This window comes from Sciurus carolinensis, chromosome 12 (genome assembly GCF_902686445.1).
Source record: "Sciurus carolinensis chromosome 12, mSciCar1.2, whole genome shotgun sequence".
Taxonomy (NCBI): domain Eukaryota; kingdom Metazoa; phylum Chordata; class Mammalia; order Rodentia; family Sciuridae; genus Sciurus; species Sciurus carolinensis.
Genome location: NC_062224.1, coordinates 60802988 through 60821726, shown reverse-complemented (window position 1 = coordinate 60821726; position 18739 = coordinate 60802988). Strand labels below are relative to the sequence as shown.

Below are 18739 nucleotides of genomic sequence, written 5' to 3'. Positions count from 1 at the left end.
GTGACTTTTGTCCTTGTTCTTTTCAGAGATCCCAACTCATGCCATCGGCTAAGAAGATGACATCTAATTGCCTCAAAATGCCTGATAAGAGGGTGCATGGGCTATCAGTCTTTGCTTTCACAAATGCTTCTTGCTGAGGAGCATGCCACTCCCTCCCGTGTGGCTCCATTCTTAATCTGCTGGTGCTGGGAGTATAGGCTTCGAGCTATATGAGTAATGAAAGACGTCCCATAACTCAGGAGTCCCATAAAAGCCTCTACATCCCTTACCATATGGGGACTTGGAAGATTTACACTTTCTTCCACTATGCCCAAAACCAAATGGTTCTTTCCCTACCTAACCACCCCCAGGAACTTCTCAGGCAGTTCAAGGCCCTAAATCTGGTTGGATTGACAGCCTACCCTTCATGTGGATATGAGTACAGGTGTTCTATTCTGTCCTCTGTGAGATTTTAATCTTCACCATTAGCATGGTAGCATCAATAGAATGGAAGCAGGCACTATCAGCAGGGAATGAGAACAGAGTGAGCCCTGAGTCACCACATCACAACAAATAGTTGACCATGTGGAATGTCCATTGTTTGCCAAGTGAAGACAAACTGGCTCTGGCATCAGATTGTAAGGAAATGCTGACAAAGGCATTAGCTAAGTCCAAGACACCATGTGCAGGGCCAAGGAAAGATGTGATTTTTTCTAGTACCCGAGTAACAGATACAGCAGCATAGATAGGAAATACTTTATTTATTTAATTCCCTACAGTTGACAGTCTTTCTTCAAGTCCCATCTGTCTCCTTCCCACCCAAATAGGGTTAATCTCAGCATGTCCACCTGGCAGCTTGTATGGCCTTGTATTTACTATTCTAATAGGGGTGGGAAGTCTCAATATTGACTTTACTACCCAAATTTTGTGTATGAATTCCTACACAGAGACAAATCTGTAATGTCTCTCCTAATAGAATGTCCACCCCTAAAATGTTTGGGGGGAACAGGGAGATCAGTACCAAAACGAAATGTTGGGTACCCTCCCACTATCTAGATGTAACAAATATGTGTTTTATTCTGAAGGTCTTACCCCAGATCTAACAATAACTTTTCCAACCCAAAAGCATTCTGGGTTGCAATATATTCATTTATAGTGTCCATAACTATCAGAACGATGGCCTCATCCTTGTTCCCAGAGGGCCAGTAAATAGTTGGTTCCACATATGGCCCCTGATTATCCCTCATATCCCTCACTCTGGGGAAAACTTGGCCCCAACCCTAATGACGAGAGATGGGAGGAATCCATCCTAAATTTTTATCTTTTTTTTTTTATTGTTGCCAGGGATTAATCCCTTGAGCACTTAACCACTGAGCCACATCCCCAGCACTTTTTGTATTTTATTTTGAGACAGGGTCTCACTGAGTTGCGAGACAGGGTCTCAATGAGTTGCTGAGGCTGGCTTTGAACTTGCGATCCTCCTGCCTCAGCCTCCCAAGCTGCTGGGATTATAGGCATGCACCACTGCGCCTGGTCCATTTATCTTTTTCCTGAGGGTGCTGGCATGAAGTTAATCATGCCACATCTGCTTTCTAGTTATTTCGTTTTTTTTCCTCCCATTTTTATTTGTCCTTTTTGTCAGGTTTTATGACAAGTGTACCTGTCCCATCCACACTGAGTCTCTCCTGGGTCAGTGATAACTTCTTCACATCATAAACATCCAGTCTAACAAACAGGTTGAAGAAGGAAAAAAGAGGACTATACTGTTCTTAAGGGACATTTTAAAACAGTTTGGTTTTCATTCTGGCCATAAAAACAATTGTATTGGGTCCTTGAAACCTGGGTGTGTAGATGGCATCTCACATGCCCTATTCCCATGGAATACTTTGCATTTACTCAAAGCATTTCCATGGGGTAGTTGTTCTGGCAGATCTCTCTCAAGCCCAAAATGATCCAATCGATAAGGCAATAAATTTCCTTGGATCTGGTGGCATTATGTAGACTCTGCCTGAGGCTTTCACTCAACTGCCAGCCAACTGGACTGGACTATGTGTCCTAGCTGCCTTGCTCCCAGACGTAGACATTATTCCAGGAGATGAGCCTGTTCCTATACCCACAATTGATCATATTGCAGGACGAGCTAAACGTGCTGTCACCTTTATCCCTTTACTTGCAGGACTTGGAATAACTACAGCAGTGGCCTGAGGTACTGCTGGTTTGGGGGTCTCTCTTACTCAATATACAAAATTATCCAGACAATTGATTTCTGATGTACAGATACTCTCAAGCACCATACAAGATCTTCAAGATCAGGTGGATTCCTTAGCAGAAGTGGTCCTACAAAATAGGAGAGGTTTAGACCTTCTAACTGCTGAACAGGGAGGCATTTGTTTGGCTTTGCAGGAAAAATGCTGTTTCTATGTCAACAAGTCAGGGATTGTTAAGGACAAGATCAAACAGCTGCAGGAAGACTTAGAAAAACGCCGACGAGTACTGGCTGATAATCCACTATGGACTGGATTCAGTGGACTCCTTCCCTATCTCCTTCCCTTCCTAGGTCCCCTCCTTTGCTTGCTGCTTATCATATCTATAGGTCCTTTGATATTCAATAAGATCATGGCTTTTCTTAGAGCTCATATTGAGGCTATACTGGCGAAACCTATTCAGGTTCATTACCATCGACTGGAGATGATGGATCGTGATGGTGATCTTAAAAAACCATCACCCCTGTGAGCTGAACTGGACAGCCAATGATGGGTAAGATTCGTGAGAGCTCATACCAACCTAAGACAGGAAATGAGGGCTAGAGCCTCATTATCCGATGACGGGTAAGGATGTTGCTCTGCCACGGACAACCTAAGACAGGCGCAGTTCCCGAGGGATTGTCACTCCAGCGCTGTACCTGTTCGGGCAGGCCACGCCCCCGCCTTGCCACATGGCCTCTATCACCCCTTTAAAATATGGCTCTCAGAATATGGTCAATAATTTTATATAAGAAAGGGGGAAATGTCAGGGACCAAGAAGAAGTTCTCATTCTGAGGACGTTCTGACCTTTATGATAAGCAGCAGCCCAGGGAGCATTTTGTGGTTGCCTCCCCTGTACAAACACCCTGCAGCTGAAGGCTGACGGATTCCCGGAGCGCGCCCCCTCCCCACTCCCGGCTGATAGTTCTGCCTATGGCCCGCCGGCGTGAACTTGCACCTTATCAGGAGCCCAAAAGAAAAACACAGCCAACCAGCCTGTGTCTCATCATGTCCCTCATTCCCTCAGCATAAATATCCTTGAGAACAATAAAAATTTGCAGCTTGATCAGAATTCCTGTCTTGCTGTCACTCCCTGTGTCTCTTGTCCCTTCATTCCTTCTCTCTTAGGTTTGCCGTCCTGCGTTGATGTCCCGCGGGTCGGGACAGAGCATTTATGTCATGGAAAGGTATTGGATTTTGCCAAGTGCATCTATTGAGATGATAGGTGACTTTCACTTTTTTATTCTTTTGATATGATATATTACATTAAATCATTATTTCAGAACATACTTAGGATTTATTTTAATCAGGTGTGCTAAGGTGACAGGCACAACTGCTTTACAATTCTCTAGACTTCAGAAGTGGACACGCCAAGTCAAGTGTCAGACAGAAGGAGCAAAGGAGGAATCATTACCCAGAGCCTTTACTGTGGTTTCCTTGGGAAGAATCAAGCAAGGCACAATAGGCAAAATTGAACAAGTTTAGGATTAGATAGTATGAATAGTTTGATGGGTCCTGGGCTATAGTGTGGTCTCAGAAAGTGTTTGAGAGCCTGGAGGTCCCTAGAGATTCCATTTAGGTATTTCAGAGAAATAAGGTAAAAGAATTGAGGGTGAGTAGGACATACAGAGTTATTGGGAGTAGCCTGAGCACCAGGGTGTGCATGTGGCAGAGGCATTTCTGTGAGATGGAGAGAGACTGTTTGGCTCATGCTCTGAGGTCTTTTCCCCAAAGACCTCAGATGGGACCAACTTCATCTCAAGATCCAAGATTTATCAGGTGAGGGCATCCTCCATCATTGGCCAAGTCAGTCAGAAACAGAAAGACAGATGTTGGTTGGTATTTGGAACCCCTGAGGGCTGTCGGGGTCAGACTCTGGACATGAGACCTTGTGCAGCACTAGGGAGTCACCCAGTCTTCAGCCTTCAATTGTCTCAAGGTTTCCTCTGTCCCATGCACTAATTCTCTCCCACAGAAAGGAAACTGAAGCAAGTCAAGACTCACATTGCTGCCTGCCCCAAGAAGTCTGTCACCTGAATCTTAAGACTGGCAGCTGTGGTAGACATTTTTAACTATTGACAGGTGCCTGGTGTTTAAAGACAGTTTGTTCACTAAGAAAGGCCAGAGAAGAGAAATGAGAGCTCCCTTGTCTGTATTACTCACCCTTCTGTAGATCCCAGATGGGCCCCCACCAAGGTAACACAGAGGGTGGATGGGTGGGCTCTCTGTCTTACAAATTTGAAGAATGAAGTTCATGGACATAAGAGTGAGAGAGAGAGCAAAGTTACAGGATTTATTAGAGTAATAGAAAGAAAGAAGAGCTCTTGAGGAGAGAGGAATTTTTTACTGAGGAGAAGAATGTGAAAAGTTGAGCAATTTTGTCAGAGAAGAGGTCTGGAACAGAGGGCATTTGTGGGTTCAATCCCTTTCAATCGAATACAAAACCCATATATCCCCAACTAATTTTCATATACCTGTTAGGTAGAACTTGACACAGGCAATACCATATCCTCTTAGAACAAGAGGCACTTCACAGTCACCCCGACTCAGCCTGACCTTAAACCCCAAACAACTCCATCATCCTGCAAAGAAAGGAACTTTCTAGCTATCTTCTTCTCCAGTTTTCCCCTGAAAATTAGAGGGCATATACTTTTACCAGTATCTTGCTTCTCTTCCAAGTTGTCTTTCATAACAACTTCTAGTGTTCTCGAGAGCACCCCTAAGTTTGAACTTCTCCAAGTTTCCTTACCCCACAAGTTATTTTGGGAAGAAATGTTAGCCTGTTTATCTTCCCAGGCAAAATCTCCAAAGCAGGGCTCTGTGGCATAGAAAGTTGCTCCCTGGCTAACACCTGTGCCCCAAAGCTGAGCACTTGGTGGAGGGTTAGAGGTCAAATGATTGGGTCACGAGAGCTTTAACCTAATCATGGCAATAATCCACCTGATTGAGTTAACTGGGTGGTGACTGTGGGCAGGAGGGTGTGGCTGGAGGAGGTGGGTCATGGTGGGTCAGAGGGTGGGCATACCTTTGGGGTATATATATTTTGTCCCTGATGAGCAGAACTTGGTTTCTCTGCTCCCTCCTCTCCTGTCACAACTTGATGTTCTGCCTCATCTTGGCCCAGAGCAGTGAGTTGGTCATCCATGGACTGAGACCTCTGAGCCATAAACTTTTTCTTCTTCTAAGATAGTTAGTGTCAGGTCTTTTGGTCACAGTGGCAAAAAAGCTGACTCAAACAGAACAGGAGTGGGGCCTTGGCTATGACTAACCTGATCATGTGGTTCCGAAGCTTGTGGAAATGAGGAATAAAACTTTCCGCTTCTAAAATTGTTCTTGTCAGGTCTTTAGGTCACAGTGACACAAAAGCTGACTAAAACATGAATTTTGGTAGATTTTGTTGAATACATGTTTATTCATTTATTGTTTACCCTTAGGACCATTTCCAAAGACTTTAAGTGGTAGTTTTTTCATTTTGATTTTTCATTGACATTTTTTTTCACTAGCTTAAACTATGTTAGAAGTTGATCTCTCCAATGCTGTAGTTATTGCTATTAATATAGCTAGGTGTTAAAGATCCAGCTATTCTCAGAAAGATAAATATAACTAGAGATAAGCCTTTCAAATCTTTGAAGGGAGCACAGGAACAACTGTTTGTCCTTAGAGCTGCTAAGAATAACACATTTAGAGAAAGAAACAGAATGAATGTTAAGTTACTGGCTTATAAAGACTTACAAAGTCAGTAATGTGTCTAACAAACATTATCATTGATTCTGAATTTGTAATTTGATTATAGAGAGAGAAGAACTCTGGCAGCAAATGTGTGATTTCCATGCATTCCAGGACCACCACCACAATCCAAGACCCTAAGAACCCAGAACATGTGAAGACATTTACTTTTGACTTGGCATATTGGTCTCACAGTGGATTTCAAAAGGATAAAGATGGTGTCCTCATTTCAGCTGATCCTACTAGTAAATTTGCAGGCCAGGTAAACTGCTTTAAAATAATTTCAATGGCAGAGTTTGTTTTTTTAAGTTTTGTTTTGTTTTGTTTTGCTTTCTGATGTACTGTTATACTGTGAGTACTACAATAATTTTTATGAAAGTGTAAATAAGTGATTCTGTATGAGATCTTCATTTTAAAATTCATTCCTTTTTTTCAAGATTAACATGACATGGGCTGGGATGTAGCTCAGTGGCAAAGTGTCTGCCTTGCATTCGTAAAGCCCTGGGTTCGACCCCCAGTTCCAAAAAAGATTAAAAAAAAGATTAACACAAGGGCCAGAAAATGCACCTATCACATAACTATTTTTTAGACATTCAAATCTGTTGTCAATATATTGATATATTTTGAAAAAATTCTATTTCGCCTCCCTGAGCTAAGCAAAATAAGGAAAACCTGTGAGGCACTCAGCATCTGAGAACCTGTTTTTTTGTTTTGTTTTGGTGCCAGGGATTGAATCCAGGGGTGCTTAACCACTGAGTACCTATTTATTTTATTTTATTTTATTTTATTTTATTTTATTTTATTTTGAGACAGGGTCTTACTAAGTTGCTGAGACTGGCTTTGAATTCACAATACTCCTGCCTCAGCCTCCTGGAGCTGCAAGGATTACAGGCACCACCATGGTGCACCACCATGCCCAGTCTGAGAACCTGTTTTATTGAGCATATATTATGTGTCATGCACTGTTTTGTCACAGAGGTGCTCACATTTTCACTTTGGAGTAGGCAAATAAGTTCATTGAAATATTATAGGATCTGTGATAAGAATATGTATATGGAGGGTTGGGGGTGTGGCTCAGTGGTAGAGTGCTCACCTAGCACATGTGAGGCACTGGTTCAATCCTCAGCACCACATAAAAATAAGTAAATAAAATAAATGTTTTTTTTTTTTTAAAGAATATATATATGAGATATAATAGGGTACAAAGGTGAGATGGTTCTTTCTGGACCGAGGGTATTGGGGAGGTTATTAAAATTATGTTTGGGATCTGGGGTCATGGCTCAGTGGTAGAGTGCTTGCCTAGCATGTGTGAGGCACTGGGTTTGATTCTCAGCACTGCATATAAATAAATGAATAAAATAAAGGTTTATCGACATCTAAAAAAAGTATGTTTGGACTGAGTTTTGAAAGACACATAGATAAGAGGAATGCTCAGAAAAAATGAGAAGGGAAAATGAACAGAGCTTTGGTGAACTGTGGGGACTATCTCAAGCATACAGGTAGTTGGAGTTAGATAAAGAATAAGGGGGGGCCCCCTCCCTCCAAACCTTATCATCATATCAACAGGGATTCAAAACCCAACTTATAACCATATTTTAATACAGTTTAAAATTAAAAATTCCTCACTTCTCACTTGCCTTACCATTCCATATTGAACCAGTTTTATTCTTTCTAGAATATAAAACACTGTATTAAACTATCTTTAAGAAAGAAATAGTATGTTACCTAAAATAATCTGCTAATAAAATCTACATATATATCATAAAAAAAAGAATATAGGGGAACAAAAAATACTTAAAGAAATGATGACTGAAGCCAGGTGCGGTAACACATGCCTATAATCCCAGTGACTTGGGAGGCTGAGGCAGGAGGATGTTGAATTCAAAGCCAGCCTCAGCAACTTAATGAGGACCTAAGCAAGTCAGTGAGACCCAGTCTCTAATAAAATAAGAAAAAGGGCAGGGGATGTGGCTCAGTGGTTAAGCACCTTTGGGTTCAATCCCTGGTACAAAAAAAAAAAAAAAAAGAAAGAAAGAAATGATGACTGAGGTTTTTGTCAAATTTGATGGAAGCTATAAACCACAGATCCACAAAGTTTAATGAGTCCTGAGTAGAATAGGATGCGGAAAAGCATAATGAGTTCTATTTTAATTAAATTGCTATAATGAGTGAAAAAGAGAAAAATCTTCAAAACAAGAGAAAAAAGAGGAAGAGGAAGAATGACAGCAACTATAGCATCAGAATTAGGCAAGCCAGAAGTCAGTCAGGGACATCGTCAAGTCCTAAAACAAATGAACAAACAGCTCTGGACCTGAAATTCTCTACTCAACAAAATTATGTTTTTTTTCTAATTTTTAATTTATTTAAAAGACAACTGACAGTTGAGTGTGGTGGTGCACACGTAATCCCAGCTGCTCAGGAGGCTGAGACAGGAGGATTGCAAGTTCAAGCATAGCCTCAGCAAGTTAGCAAGCCCTAGCTCGAAATAAAAAATAAAAAAGGACCATGGATATAGCTCAGTGGTAGAGTATCTCTGGGTTCAATCCCCAGTATTGCAATCCATTGATCACTCAATCAATCAGCAACACAAAATAATAGCAATGTCTATGGGGTTTATAACATATATAAAGATAAGCTATGACAATTATACCCAAAAAATGAGAGGTAGTAGACTATATTGTTTAAGATTCTGTCCTATATGTGGAGTGATAGAGTATCTGAAGATAGGATATTTTAAGTTAAAGACATACATCATGACCCTAAAGCACAGGGTCTTAAACTTTTTGGTTCATGATTCCTTTTTACAATTTTAAAATGATTAAGGACTCCCAAAGAGTCTTTCTCTTTGTGGGTTATATCTATCACCATTTATAGTATCTGGGTGGAATGTTATCTCACAAAAGCCTTATCTCTCCAAAACCTCAGAATGTGACATTATCAGGATACAGGGTCAGAGCAGATGTGTACATAATGATTGGGGTGGGCCCTTAATGCAGTATGATTGGTGTCCTTAAAAGGACAAATGGGTGACTAGGGCACATAAATAGAGTACCACGTGAAGAAGGGATTGGAGCTGCGGCAGGTGGGGGAGGGGAGGTGGTGGACAGCAAAGGCTCCACCAAAAACTTACAAGGGAGGCTCAGAACATCTCCTCCCTAAGACATTCTAGAAGGAACAAACCCTCCCAACATTTGGATTTCAGACTTCCAGCTTCCAGAACTTGAGAGAATAAATTTTGTTGTTTTAAGTCACCCAGTTGAGCCACTTTGTTACAGAAATCCTAGCATAGGAATACATGGAGAAATTATTAAAAATATCTATTAATTAATCAAAATATATAAAAATTCCATTATTAGTTAATATAAATCATGTAAAATAACATTTTTGTAAGAAACATTTTTTTTATCCAAAACCATACAGAAGAGGACAGCATTGCTTTACATTTTTCCAAATGTCTATAATGCCTGGCTTCATAAAAGACAGCTGGATTCCCCATCCTACATGTGATCTCTTACAACACTGCATCATGCAGCCTCTGGGAAGTTTCATTGTACACTCCATTCTACATTCATGAGAGAATGCCAACATGAATATCATTACAAAATCTCAGTTCACAAACTCCCTAAGAGAATCTCATATATCCCAGGATATTCTTTGAGATCTGCTGCCCTAATCAATAAAAAATAAAAGCAAAAATATAACTAACTAATGAGTCAACTGTTGGGAAATGTAATTATGAAACATTCTCAATCCAAAGCATTGCAGGAAAAGAGTGGGGGTGTGTGGGAGAGAATATGGGGTGAGTAGAATATATGTAACAAGACAGTAGATTTAACACCAGTCATATAAATTATTATAATAAAAATAAATAGTCCAAACATGTCAATTAGGAGGCAAGGATTGTTAGATCAGATAGAAAAACCAGGATCCAACAACACCTGCCTACAAGAAACCTGATTTAAATATAAAGAAAGAAAGAGATATATGCCATGCAAATACAAAGAAAAACAAAATAAGGCTCTCTTCCTCTGGAGATAACCTCCTTTCTCCTTAATACAGAGGTATTAGTCAGGGTCCTCTAGAGGAACAGAATCAATAGGAAGTATGATTATAGAAAGGGAATTTATTAGATTGGCTTACACGAATAGTCCACAATGACTCTATGCAGCTGGAGAGCTGGAAGAACCAGCAGATGCACAGTCCAAGATGCAGAAGCCCCAGAACAAGAAGGATCAACAGTGCTACCCTAGCCCGAGACCAAGGCTTCTAGAAACTACCTGGAGAATCACTGACAAAGTCCACTTGGGAAGAGTGAAGAAGCGAGAGGCAATATCCTCAGATGATCGAAGCAGCAATCAAGAACCCATTCAAGAAGAGCTGAGCTTGCATCTGCATCTGCTTCCTTGTCCTTCCAACTTGTATTTCATCCAAGCCACCATCCTATTGGGTGGTGCTGCCCATGCTTAGGGAGGGTCTCCACTTTAGTTCACTATCCCACGTGCCAATCATTCCTAGACACGCCCTCATGGACACACCCAGAAGCCTCTTAATCATTGGCATCTCTTAATCCAATCAAGTCAACAATTCAAATTAACCACTGCAACCTCTTGTTTTAGAGCAAAGGCATCTCTCTTGAGATTGCTCCCATTTTCCCTTGAATATGTATCTACTTTCCTAAATAAATCTCTGTTTATCCTTTGACTGGAGTATGCTGAAATTATTTTCTGTCATATATGCCAAGAACCCTACTGGTCCTGAGTCAAGTTTCCCCTTCTCTCTGGAAATGCCTTGGACCCTTCTTCAGAGACATGTCTTCTCCTGTGACTCTACACTGGTTCTGTTGGTTGTGGAAATATAGATGAGAGGATTCACATGTGAAAGAAACCGTGCATTTCTTATTTTCTGGGTCTGGTTTTTTTTTTATGATCTCCAGTTCCATCTATTTTCCTGCAAATGACATGATTTTGTTCTTTGTAACTGAATAATACTCCATTGTGTATATATACCACATTTTCTTAATTTATTAATCCATAAAGGGCACCTGGGTTGATTCTATAACTTGACTATTGTGAATTGTCCCACAAGAAATATGGTATGTAACAGGGTCCACTTCATACTTTGAATATAACACTGCTGCTCTGGGCTAATTTGAAAACTGACATTTTCCCCCCTTACTCTTCTCCCTCTCCCTCTCTCCTTTTCTAGCCATGGGAGAAGGAAGATTAATCTTCTTCCCATACTAACTTATCTATCCTTTGACTTATGTGCCACAGGAGTGAAGGAATTCAGGCTTCAGGGTTCACCTGGGGGTCCGAGAAATGACTCTCTCTCAAGGCTACAAATGAGTTATGACTCCAGTCATGGCATAGCAGGAATATAGCCTTTGAATCCCTTCTGTAAAAGTCTCTATTTCCGCTGGCAGTTAGAATTATAGCTTTTGGCATAGGAGTCCCCTGTGTTTTTCCTTTGCTAGCAAAACAATAAAACTTCTTTTTCCTTTTTCTTAAAAGAAAGAAAGAAAGAAAGAAAGAAAGAAAGAAAGAAAGAAAGAAAGAAAGAAAGAAAGAAAACAGGAAAGGCTACATTTACCTCACACAAAAGGAACTGCAGAACAAGAAATATTTCATAATGAAGGAACCATCTTCTTAAGAAGACATAACGACTCTGAGGGGTGGGCACCTAATAACTGAACTTCAAAGTATGTGAAGCAAAAACTGATAGAAGTGGAAAGAGGAATAGACAAATCTATGATGGTGCTTGGTGATTTCATACTCCCATCTTAGTAATTGATTTTTTAAAAACCAAAGTCAGTAAAATTAGGGAGGACTGGAACAATACTATAAACCTACTGGACGATTACATCGCACTCCTGACACACCCCTTTATGGAACTTCACATGTCCCTCCTTCCTTCCTTTCTGTACTGGGGATTGAACCTAGGGGTGCTTTACCACTGAACTACATGTCTAGTCTTTTTCATTTTCATTTTTATTCCTGGGGCCTAGAACTTGGGATCCTCTTGCCTCCGCCTCCCAAATCACCAGGGTTACAGGTGTGTGTCACTGCACCCAACTATACGCACTCTTTAAGCACATATGCAGCTTTTATCACGATAGGCCATATTCTGGATCATAAAACTAGTCTCAATAAAAGATAACTGAAATCACAAAATATATTCTCTGACCATGGTAGAATTAAATGAGAAAGAGACAACAGAAATATATTTGGAAAATTCACAATTACTTGGAAAATGACAGTCTTCTAAATAATCAAGGAAGAAATCACAAGGGAAATTTCTGTGGGTTGAATGTGTCTCCCAAAGTTTACATGTTGGCAATGTTATCCCCAATCCCAAGTGTAGAGAGGTGGGGCCTTTAAGAAGTGAGTGGTCATGAGGCTTTGCCCTCAAGAATGGATTATCATCATTATTGTGAGAGTGGGTTCCTGATAAAGGGGTAAGCTGGACCCACTTTCCTCTCTGACCTTCCACCATAAGATAATGCATCAAGAAGGCTCTTGCCAGATGCTGGTGCATTGATCATGGACTTCCCAACCTCAGAACTGTGAGTCAATAAATGTCTGTTCATTAGAAATTACCCAGTCTGTGATATTCTGTTATAGTATCACAAAACAAATTAAGATAGAAATTAGAAAATATGAATGAAAATCAGAACATCAGAACATCTGTCATTGGGATGCACCTAAAACAGAGGAAACCAGATAGATTAAAACTTTTATTAGAGGGCTGGGGTTGTGGTTCAGTGGAAGAGCACTTGTCTTGCATGTGTGAGGCACTGGGTTTGATCCTCAGCACCACATAAATAAATAATATAAAGGTATTGTGTCCATCTACAACTAAAAAAATTATAAAAAAACTTCTATTAAAGAAGAATATCACAAATTAATATTGTAAGCTTCCACCTAATAATTAGAAAAAAAAGAGTAAACACAAAATAAGCAGAGAAAGTAAAAAGATAAAAGCAATAATTAATGCGATGTAAAACAATAGAGAAAAAAATCAGTGAAATAGAAATCTGCTTTAAAAGATCAACTGATAAAACTTTAGCCAAACTTATCCAAAAAATATATAAAGAATGAAGAGGAAATGAAAGCAGGACTTTACTATGGATCCGACAGGTATTGAAAGAACAACTAGGGAATATTATGAACAACTTAATGCCCATACATTCATCGACATAGATAAAATGGATACAAGACACTCAAGTTCACTCAAGTGACCCTATATCTATAAAAAAAATTAAATTTATAGTTAAAAACTCGCCAAAGAAAACTCTAAACTCAGATGCCTTTGCTGGGGAATTCTACCAGAGAAACGATGAATTGTGTTTGTTGTTTTTAATCTTGCAGATGATTAAAAAAAAAAAAAAAGGAACCCTTTCCATCTCACTTTTGAAGCCAGTATCATACTAAAACAACCAATGATATTATAAAAACACTACAGACCAATATCTTTTCTGAATATAGACACAAAGACCATTAATGCAATTTTAGCCAAGGAATTCAATAATATATCTGAAAGATAATACATCAACTACCAAGTGGGGTTTTCCTTAGAATAGGAGATTGAATTAACACTTGAAAGTCAGTGTAATTCATCATACAATCAACACAGGAGAAAAAAAATACATGATCATATGCATAAAATCACTTTACAAAATTCAACACCCAATCATGATTTTTTAAAAAACTCAGCAAACTTAAAAATAGGAGAAATCTTCCAAGAAATAGAACTTCCATGAAAAATATGGGTTATGTCACATTTGATTGAGAAACAATGTATTCTCCCCAAGGCTGGGAACAAGGAGAGGATATTCATTCTCTTCATTTTTATTTTCCATTGGTTTTAAGTAATTTATAGATCAAATCTTTTGCCATTAAAATTTGACTTATTTTTCTTTTTAAAATAAAGTTGTAAGAATTTGTTATATATTTGGAATACTTAATCAGATATTTGTTTTGTGAATGTTTTCTTTATTGGTGGCTTGCCTTTTCATTTGTTGTTTTCATAACAAAGCCTTATTTATCAAAATATTTCTCTGTGCTTTATGCTTTTTGTGCCCTAATGTATTTTTTCCAGTTCTGAGATCACAATAATTTTTCTTATTCTTTCTATAGAGGTTTTGTAATTTTAGCTCTAATGGTGATGTCTGTGATCCATTTTAAGCTGATTTTATATGGTATGAAGAAATAATTAATGTTTCTCTGGTTCCCCCATATGAATATCCAGTATCTTTGGCACTATTTATTGAAAAGTACCTCGTCACCTGTATTAGTTTGCTAGGGCTGTCATAACAAATCATAGTAATGTATTGCTTAACCACAGGGATATTCTCTAAACAAGGTGTCATTAGGTGATTTTTTTCATTGTGCAAACAGCATAGAGTGTATTTACCCAAACCTAGATAGTCAGTTACTATAGTGTAATTTTTTTTTTTTCTGTTCTGGGGATTGAACCCAGGGCTTGCACATGCTAGGCAAGTGTTCTACTACTGAGCTACATTCCTTGAACCTTTCTAAGTTTTATTTTGAGATAGGGTCTCAAAATATTCCGCTTCATTAGCACTTAGGGAAATGTAAACTAATACATCTATGAGAATGACAAAAATTAAAAACTGACAATACTAAGTGTTGACATGCATGTTGAACACCTGGAACTCTCATACAGTGCTCATGGAAATGCAAAATGGTTTAATGGTTTTGGAAAATAAGGTGTTCCCAAATTTAAGCACTTAACCACACAACCGTAGGAGAAATAAAAATGTATTTCCTCACGTATAACTGTATACAAATGTCCATGGCAGCTTTATATATAATTATTACAAACTGAAAACAACTCTAATTTCCACCAACTTGTGAGTGAATAAGATCATGATTTTTTTTTTTTTTTTTTTTTTTTTTTGTACCAGGGGTGCTTAGCCATTGAGCCACATACCTAGCCCTTTTTTGTATTTTATTTAGAGACAGGGTCTCACTGAGTAGCTTAGGGCCTTGCTAAGTTTCTGAGGTTGGCTTTGAACTCATGATCCTCCTGCCTCAGCCTCCAAAGCTGCTGGGATTACAGGCATGTGCCACCCAGCATCAGGATGTATTTATAAAGTAGAATACAATTTAGCAAAAAAAAAAAGGAAAACACTGATTATGTACAACAACCTGGGTGAATCTCAGAAGTAACATACTTGTGAAAGAAATCAAATACACAAGACTGTCTACTGTACAACTCTACTTCTCTGGCAATTACAAACAAAAACCAAACAAAACTATAATTTCAGAAAGTAAATCAGTAGTGGTCAGTGGCCTCTGGTGGGAGAAGGGGCCTGACTGCAGAGTAACACAAGGGAACTTCTTGGAATGATGAAAATGAAACAAAAATGTGTAGATCACAGTGGTGGTCCCATGGCCCACTACCTATGTTAAACCTGATCAAACTGTATACTTAAAATGGATGACTTAGTGAATATTAACTTTACTTCAGTGAAGTGAAGACCTTAAGAATTATAAGGAAACCTCTTTGTCAACAACTTATCCAACCCAAAGTGAGTTTTTGTTGACCACTGACTAAGACATTGTAGAATTTTTGTTTCATGTGTCTATTGGGAATTTCTCCAGAGGCCCATGTTTTGGACAGTAGGTCCCCAGCCTGTGGAGCTATTGGGAAGTAGTGGAACCTTCAGAGGTGGGGCCTAATGAAAGTAAGTTGGGACATTAGGGATATTGGAATCCCAGAACCTTCTCTCCCTGTTTGCTTCTTGGTTGCCATAAAGTGAACAGCCCTCTTCTGCCATACACTCCTGCCATGGGCCCAAAGAATAATGCCAACTGACAGTGGTCTGAAACTGAGAAAGCAAACCTTTTCCTCCTTATCAGTTGATTATCTCAGGTATTTTGTTGCATTGATGGAAAACTGACTAACATAATGAAATATAGTATAGGAAAATATTTTCTTTATTTGATTATAGAATGATGGGGCTGGGGAGATAGCTCAGCTGGTAGAGTGCTTGCCTCGCAAGCATAAGGCCCTGAGTTCGATCCCCAGCACCACAAAAAAAAAAAAAAAAAAAAAAAAAGTTTCTTGTCATCCTAGAATGGTGAATGGGAAGAGATTAGAAATGTAGTGCTGAGAAGGAAAGACAGCAAGCCAGTTACTAAGCTTAGTAATCACTCCTTAGTTTTGGCTAAAGTAGACATCCATTATGAAAACACATTTTTTCTGATGGAAGCATGGTCAGCATTCTGGTGAACTATAGCTGAAATTCCACATTTCAGGCCTGAAGCTCCACTAATTTTTCTATTTCTTTCTCATGAAAAACAAATATTATAAGAAAACTGGCTATTGTCTATTGTCCTAATGAAAAGCACACCAAGTTGATATGTACATATTTCTCAGAAGTAAAAGTTATATAAATTTTTTTCTAGTAAAAATTTTAACAAATGGAGCATATGATTCTTACTTCCTGTTTTATTTTTGATATTAGATGGTAGGGAGAAGTGTACCTAAAATAAGAAAATAAAGAACCTAAAATAAGAAAACTATTGCTGGCAATGGCTATAGCCCAGATAACAAAAGGAGCAAGCAATTGTGACACAGGTATCTATTTCCCACTTAAAATTTTTTTTAAAGATCCATACATTAGTCAGTTTTCTGCACTATAACAAACACCCAAGGTAATCAACTCATAAAGAAAAAAATATTTATTTTGACTTATAGTTTTAGAGATTTCAGTCCACTGGTCAGTTGGGCCCATTACTCTTGGATCTGTGGCCAGCACATCATGGCAGAGAGCAAGTGACAGAACAAAGCCACTCACCTCACAGCCAGAATGCAAAAGAGAGAAAGAGATCAAGCTCCCACAATTCCTTTAGAGGACATTCCCTAATGTCCTGAAACTTCCCATTAGGCTTCACCTTGTTTTTTACTTTTTATTCTTTTGCATTGTTGGAGACTGAACCCAGGGCCTCACATATGCTAGGTAAGTGCTCTTCCAGTGAGCTACATGCCCAGCTCTAGGCTCCACCCCTTAAAGGTTCCGTACCTCCCAATAGTACCAAGCTGGAGACCAAGCCTTTAGCACATGGGCCTTTGGGAGACATCCAAGACCCAAACTACAGTGTGTTTGTGTGCACACACACGCTGGAGAAATGCTTCAGAACCACTGGGTCTGATGGAAAAAGAGTTCACCCATAGAAGGCTAAAATTAGTGTAGGTTACTTTGTGATATTATTATTTGGGTTACAGAATAAAGAAATAGAAAAGGCTTTGATGGGTCTGGGTCCCTTGAAATTTTTTGTTTAATTGCTCAATTTCAGAGACCTAGCCTATCTCTTGTAAAGGCTACAAAATAGATAAATTCATTACTGATGGATACTATGAGCCAGCCAAGGTATCCGTGTTGTGGCCCATGAATGTGATTGTGCAGTGTCTTCCAAACTGACAAGGCCCTTTTTCTAAGTTTGCTTTACTAGCTCTAAGCATCTGAGTTGTGTTTCAGCAGATCATATACTAATTAAGATGGAGTTGCTTAAAACAAGAATATTTATTAGACATTAAGAGCACTGTAAAAGTAGGGACGTGTGAGTAAACATGCCACAAGCCCGTGCTGACACGACACCTGTGATCCTCTTTCCAGAGAGATGTTTTCCATGACATCGGGAGGGGAATCCTGGACAGTGCATGGCAAGGCTACAATGCTACTCTCCTGGCCTATGGTCAGACTGGCTCTGGAAAAAGCTACTCCATGATTGGGTTTGGTGCAAACAAGGGTATTATTCCAAGTGTGTGCGAAGAGCTCTTTCAAGCAATTGAGAATCAGGGGAGGAATCAAGAGTATCAGGTATGCATTATTCTAGAATACCTTCTTCAAAGAATGACAATTTTTCTTTTGTCATTTTGAATCTCTTCCCCAAATAGAAGTTATTAGCATCTCCATTTTAGAATAGTGCACAATTTTTGTGTGTGTGCTGGGGTTTAAATTCAGCTACATAGTTCTACAACTGAGCTATATACCCATCTCCAAGGACATGTATTTAAAAAACAATGGGTATTCTAGAAGCAGACAGAACTGCTAACATTAATAAGGGGTTACTCTTTTTTGCGGGGTGGGTACCAGGGATTGAACTCAGGGGCACGTGACCACTGAGCCACATTCCCAGCCCTATTTTGTATTTTATTTAGAGACAGGGTCTTGCTGAGTTGCTTAGCATCTCAGATTTTGTTGAGACTGACTTTGGACTCCCTGAGCCACTGGGATTACAGGCGTGTGCCACCACACCCGGCAAGGGGGTTACTCTTGAGGTTGAATCACCCTTAGCTGATTCAAGTCTATAGTTTCCTTTGCTCCTCTCTTCTACCGCAGTAGTGGCTGTGTTCTCATCTTATTTGCTTTATTATTTATTTTGATGCTGGGTTGGAACCCAGAGTCTCATGCATGTTAAGCACTTGCTCTACCACTAAGCTACACTTCCAGTCCCCCAAATGTGACTTTGTTGATTACTTGTCCCACATAAGTTCTTACTTGTCCTGGCATGGAAGACCCAAGACTAAATTTTAGGTTCACTGAAGCTTGGTGGCATTTTCAAGATGCAGTGTAACTAGTAGCATGCTCAAATTTAGAACATGACAGCAAAATGTCAACAAATACCTATCTGCATAGTGTCTGTGCTTTGTGTAATGGCAGAAGAGTTTAAATTGGTGTTATGAAGATTCAATATTGCATTCTTTTTTATCTTAATTACTCTTCTGATTTTGAAGGTAATATGTTCAAGTTAGAAATTAC

General features: G+C 39.3%; 1 protein-coding gene across 1 annotated transcript in view; it reads left to right on the top strand.

Annotated features, from left to right (window-relative positions):
- Positions 1 to 18739, top strand: part of LOC124961363 (kinesin-like protein KIF28P) — a 72492-nt gene that overhangs the window by 7709 nt on the left and 46044 nt on the right. The window contains exons 2-3 of the mRNA XM_047519949.1: positions 6017 to 6211; positions 17594 to 17797. Of these exons, the coding sequence (XP_047375905.1) occupies positions 6017 to 6211; positions 17594 to 17797 (399 nt within the window). The remainder of the gene's footprint in view (positions 1 to 6016; positions 6212 to 17593; positions 17798 to 18739) is intronic.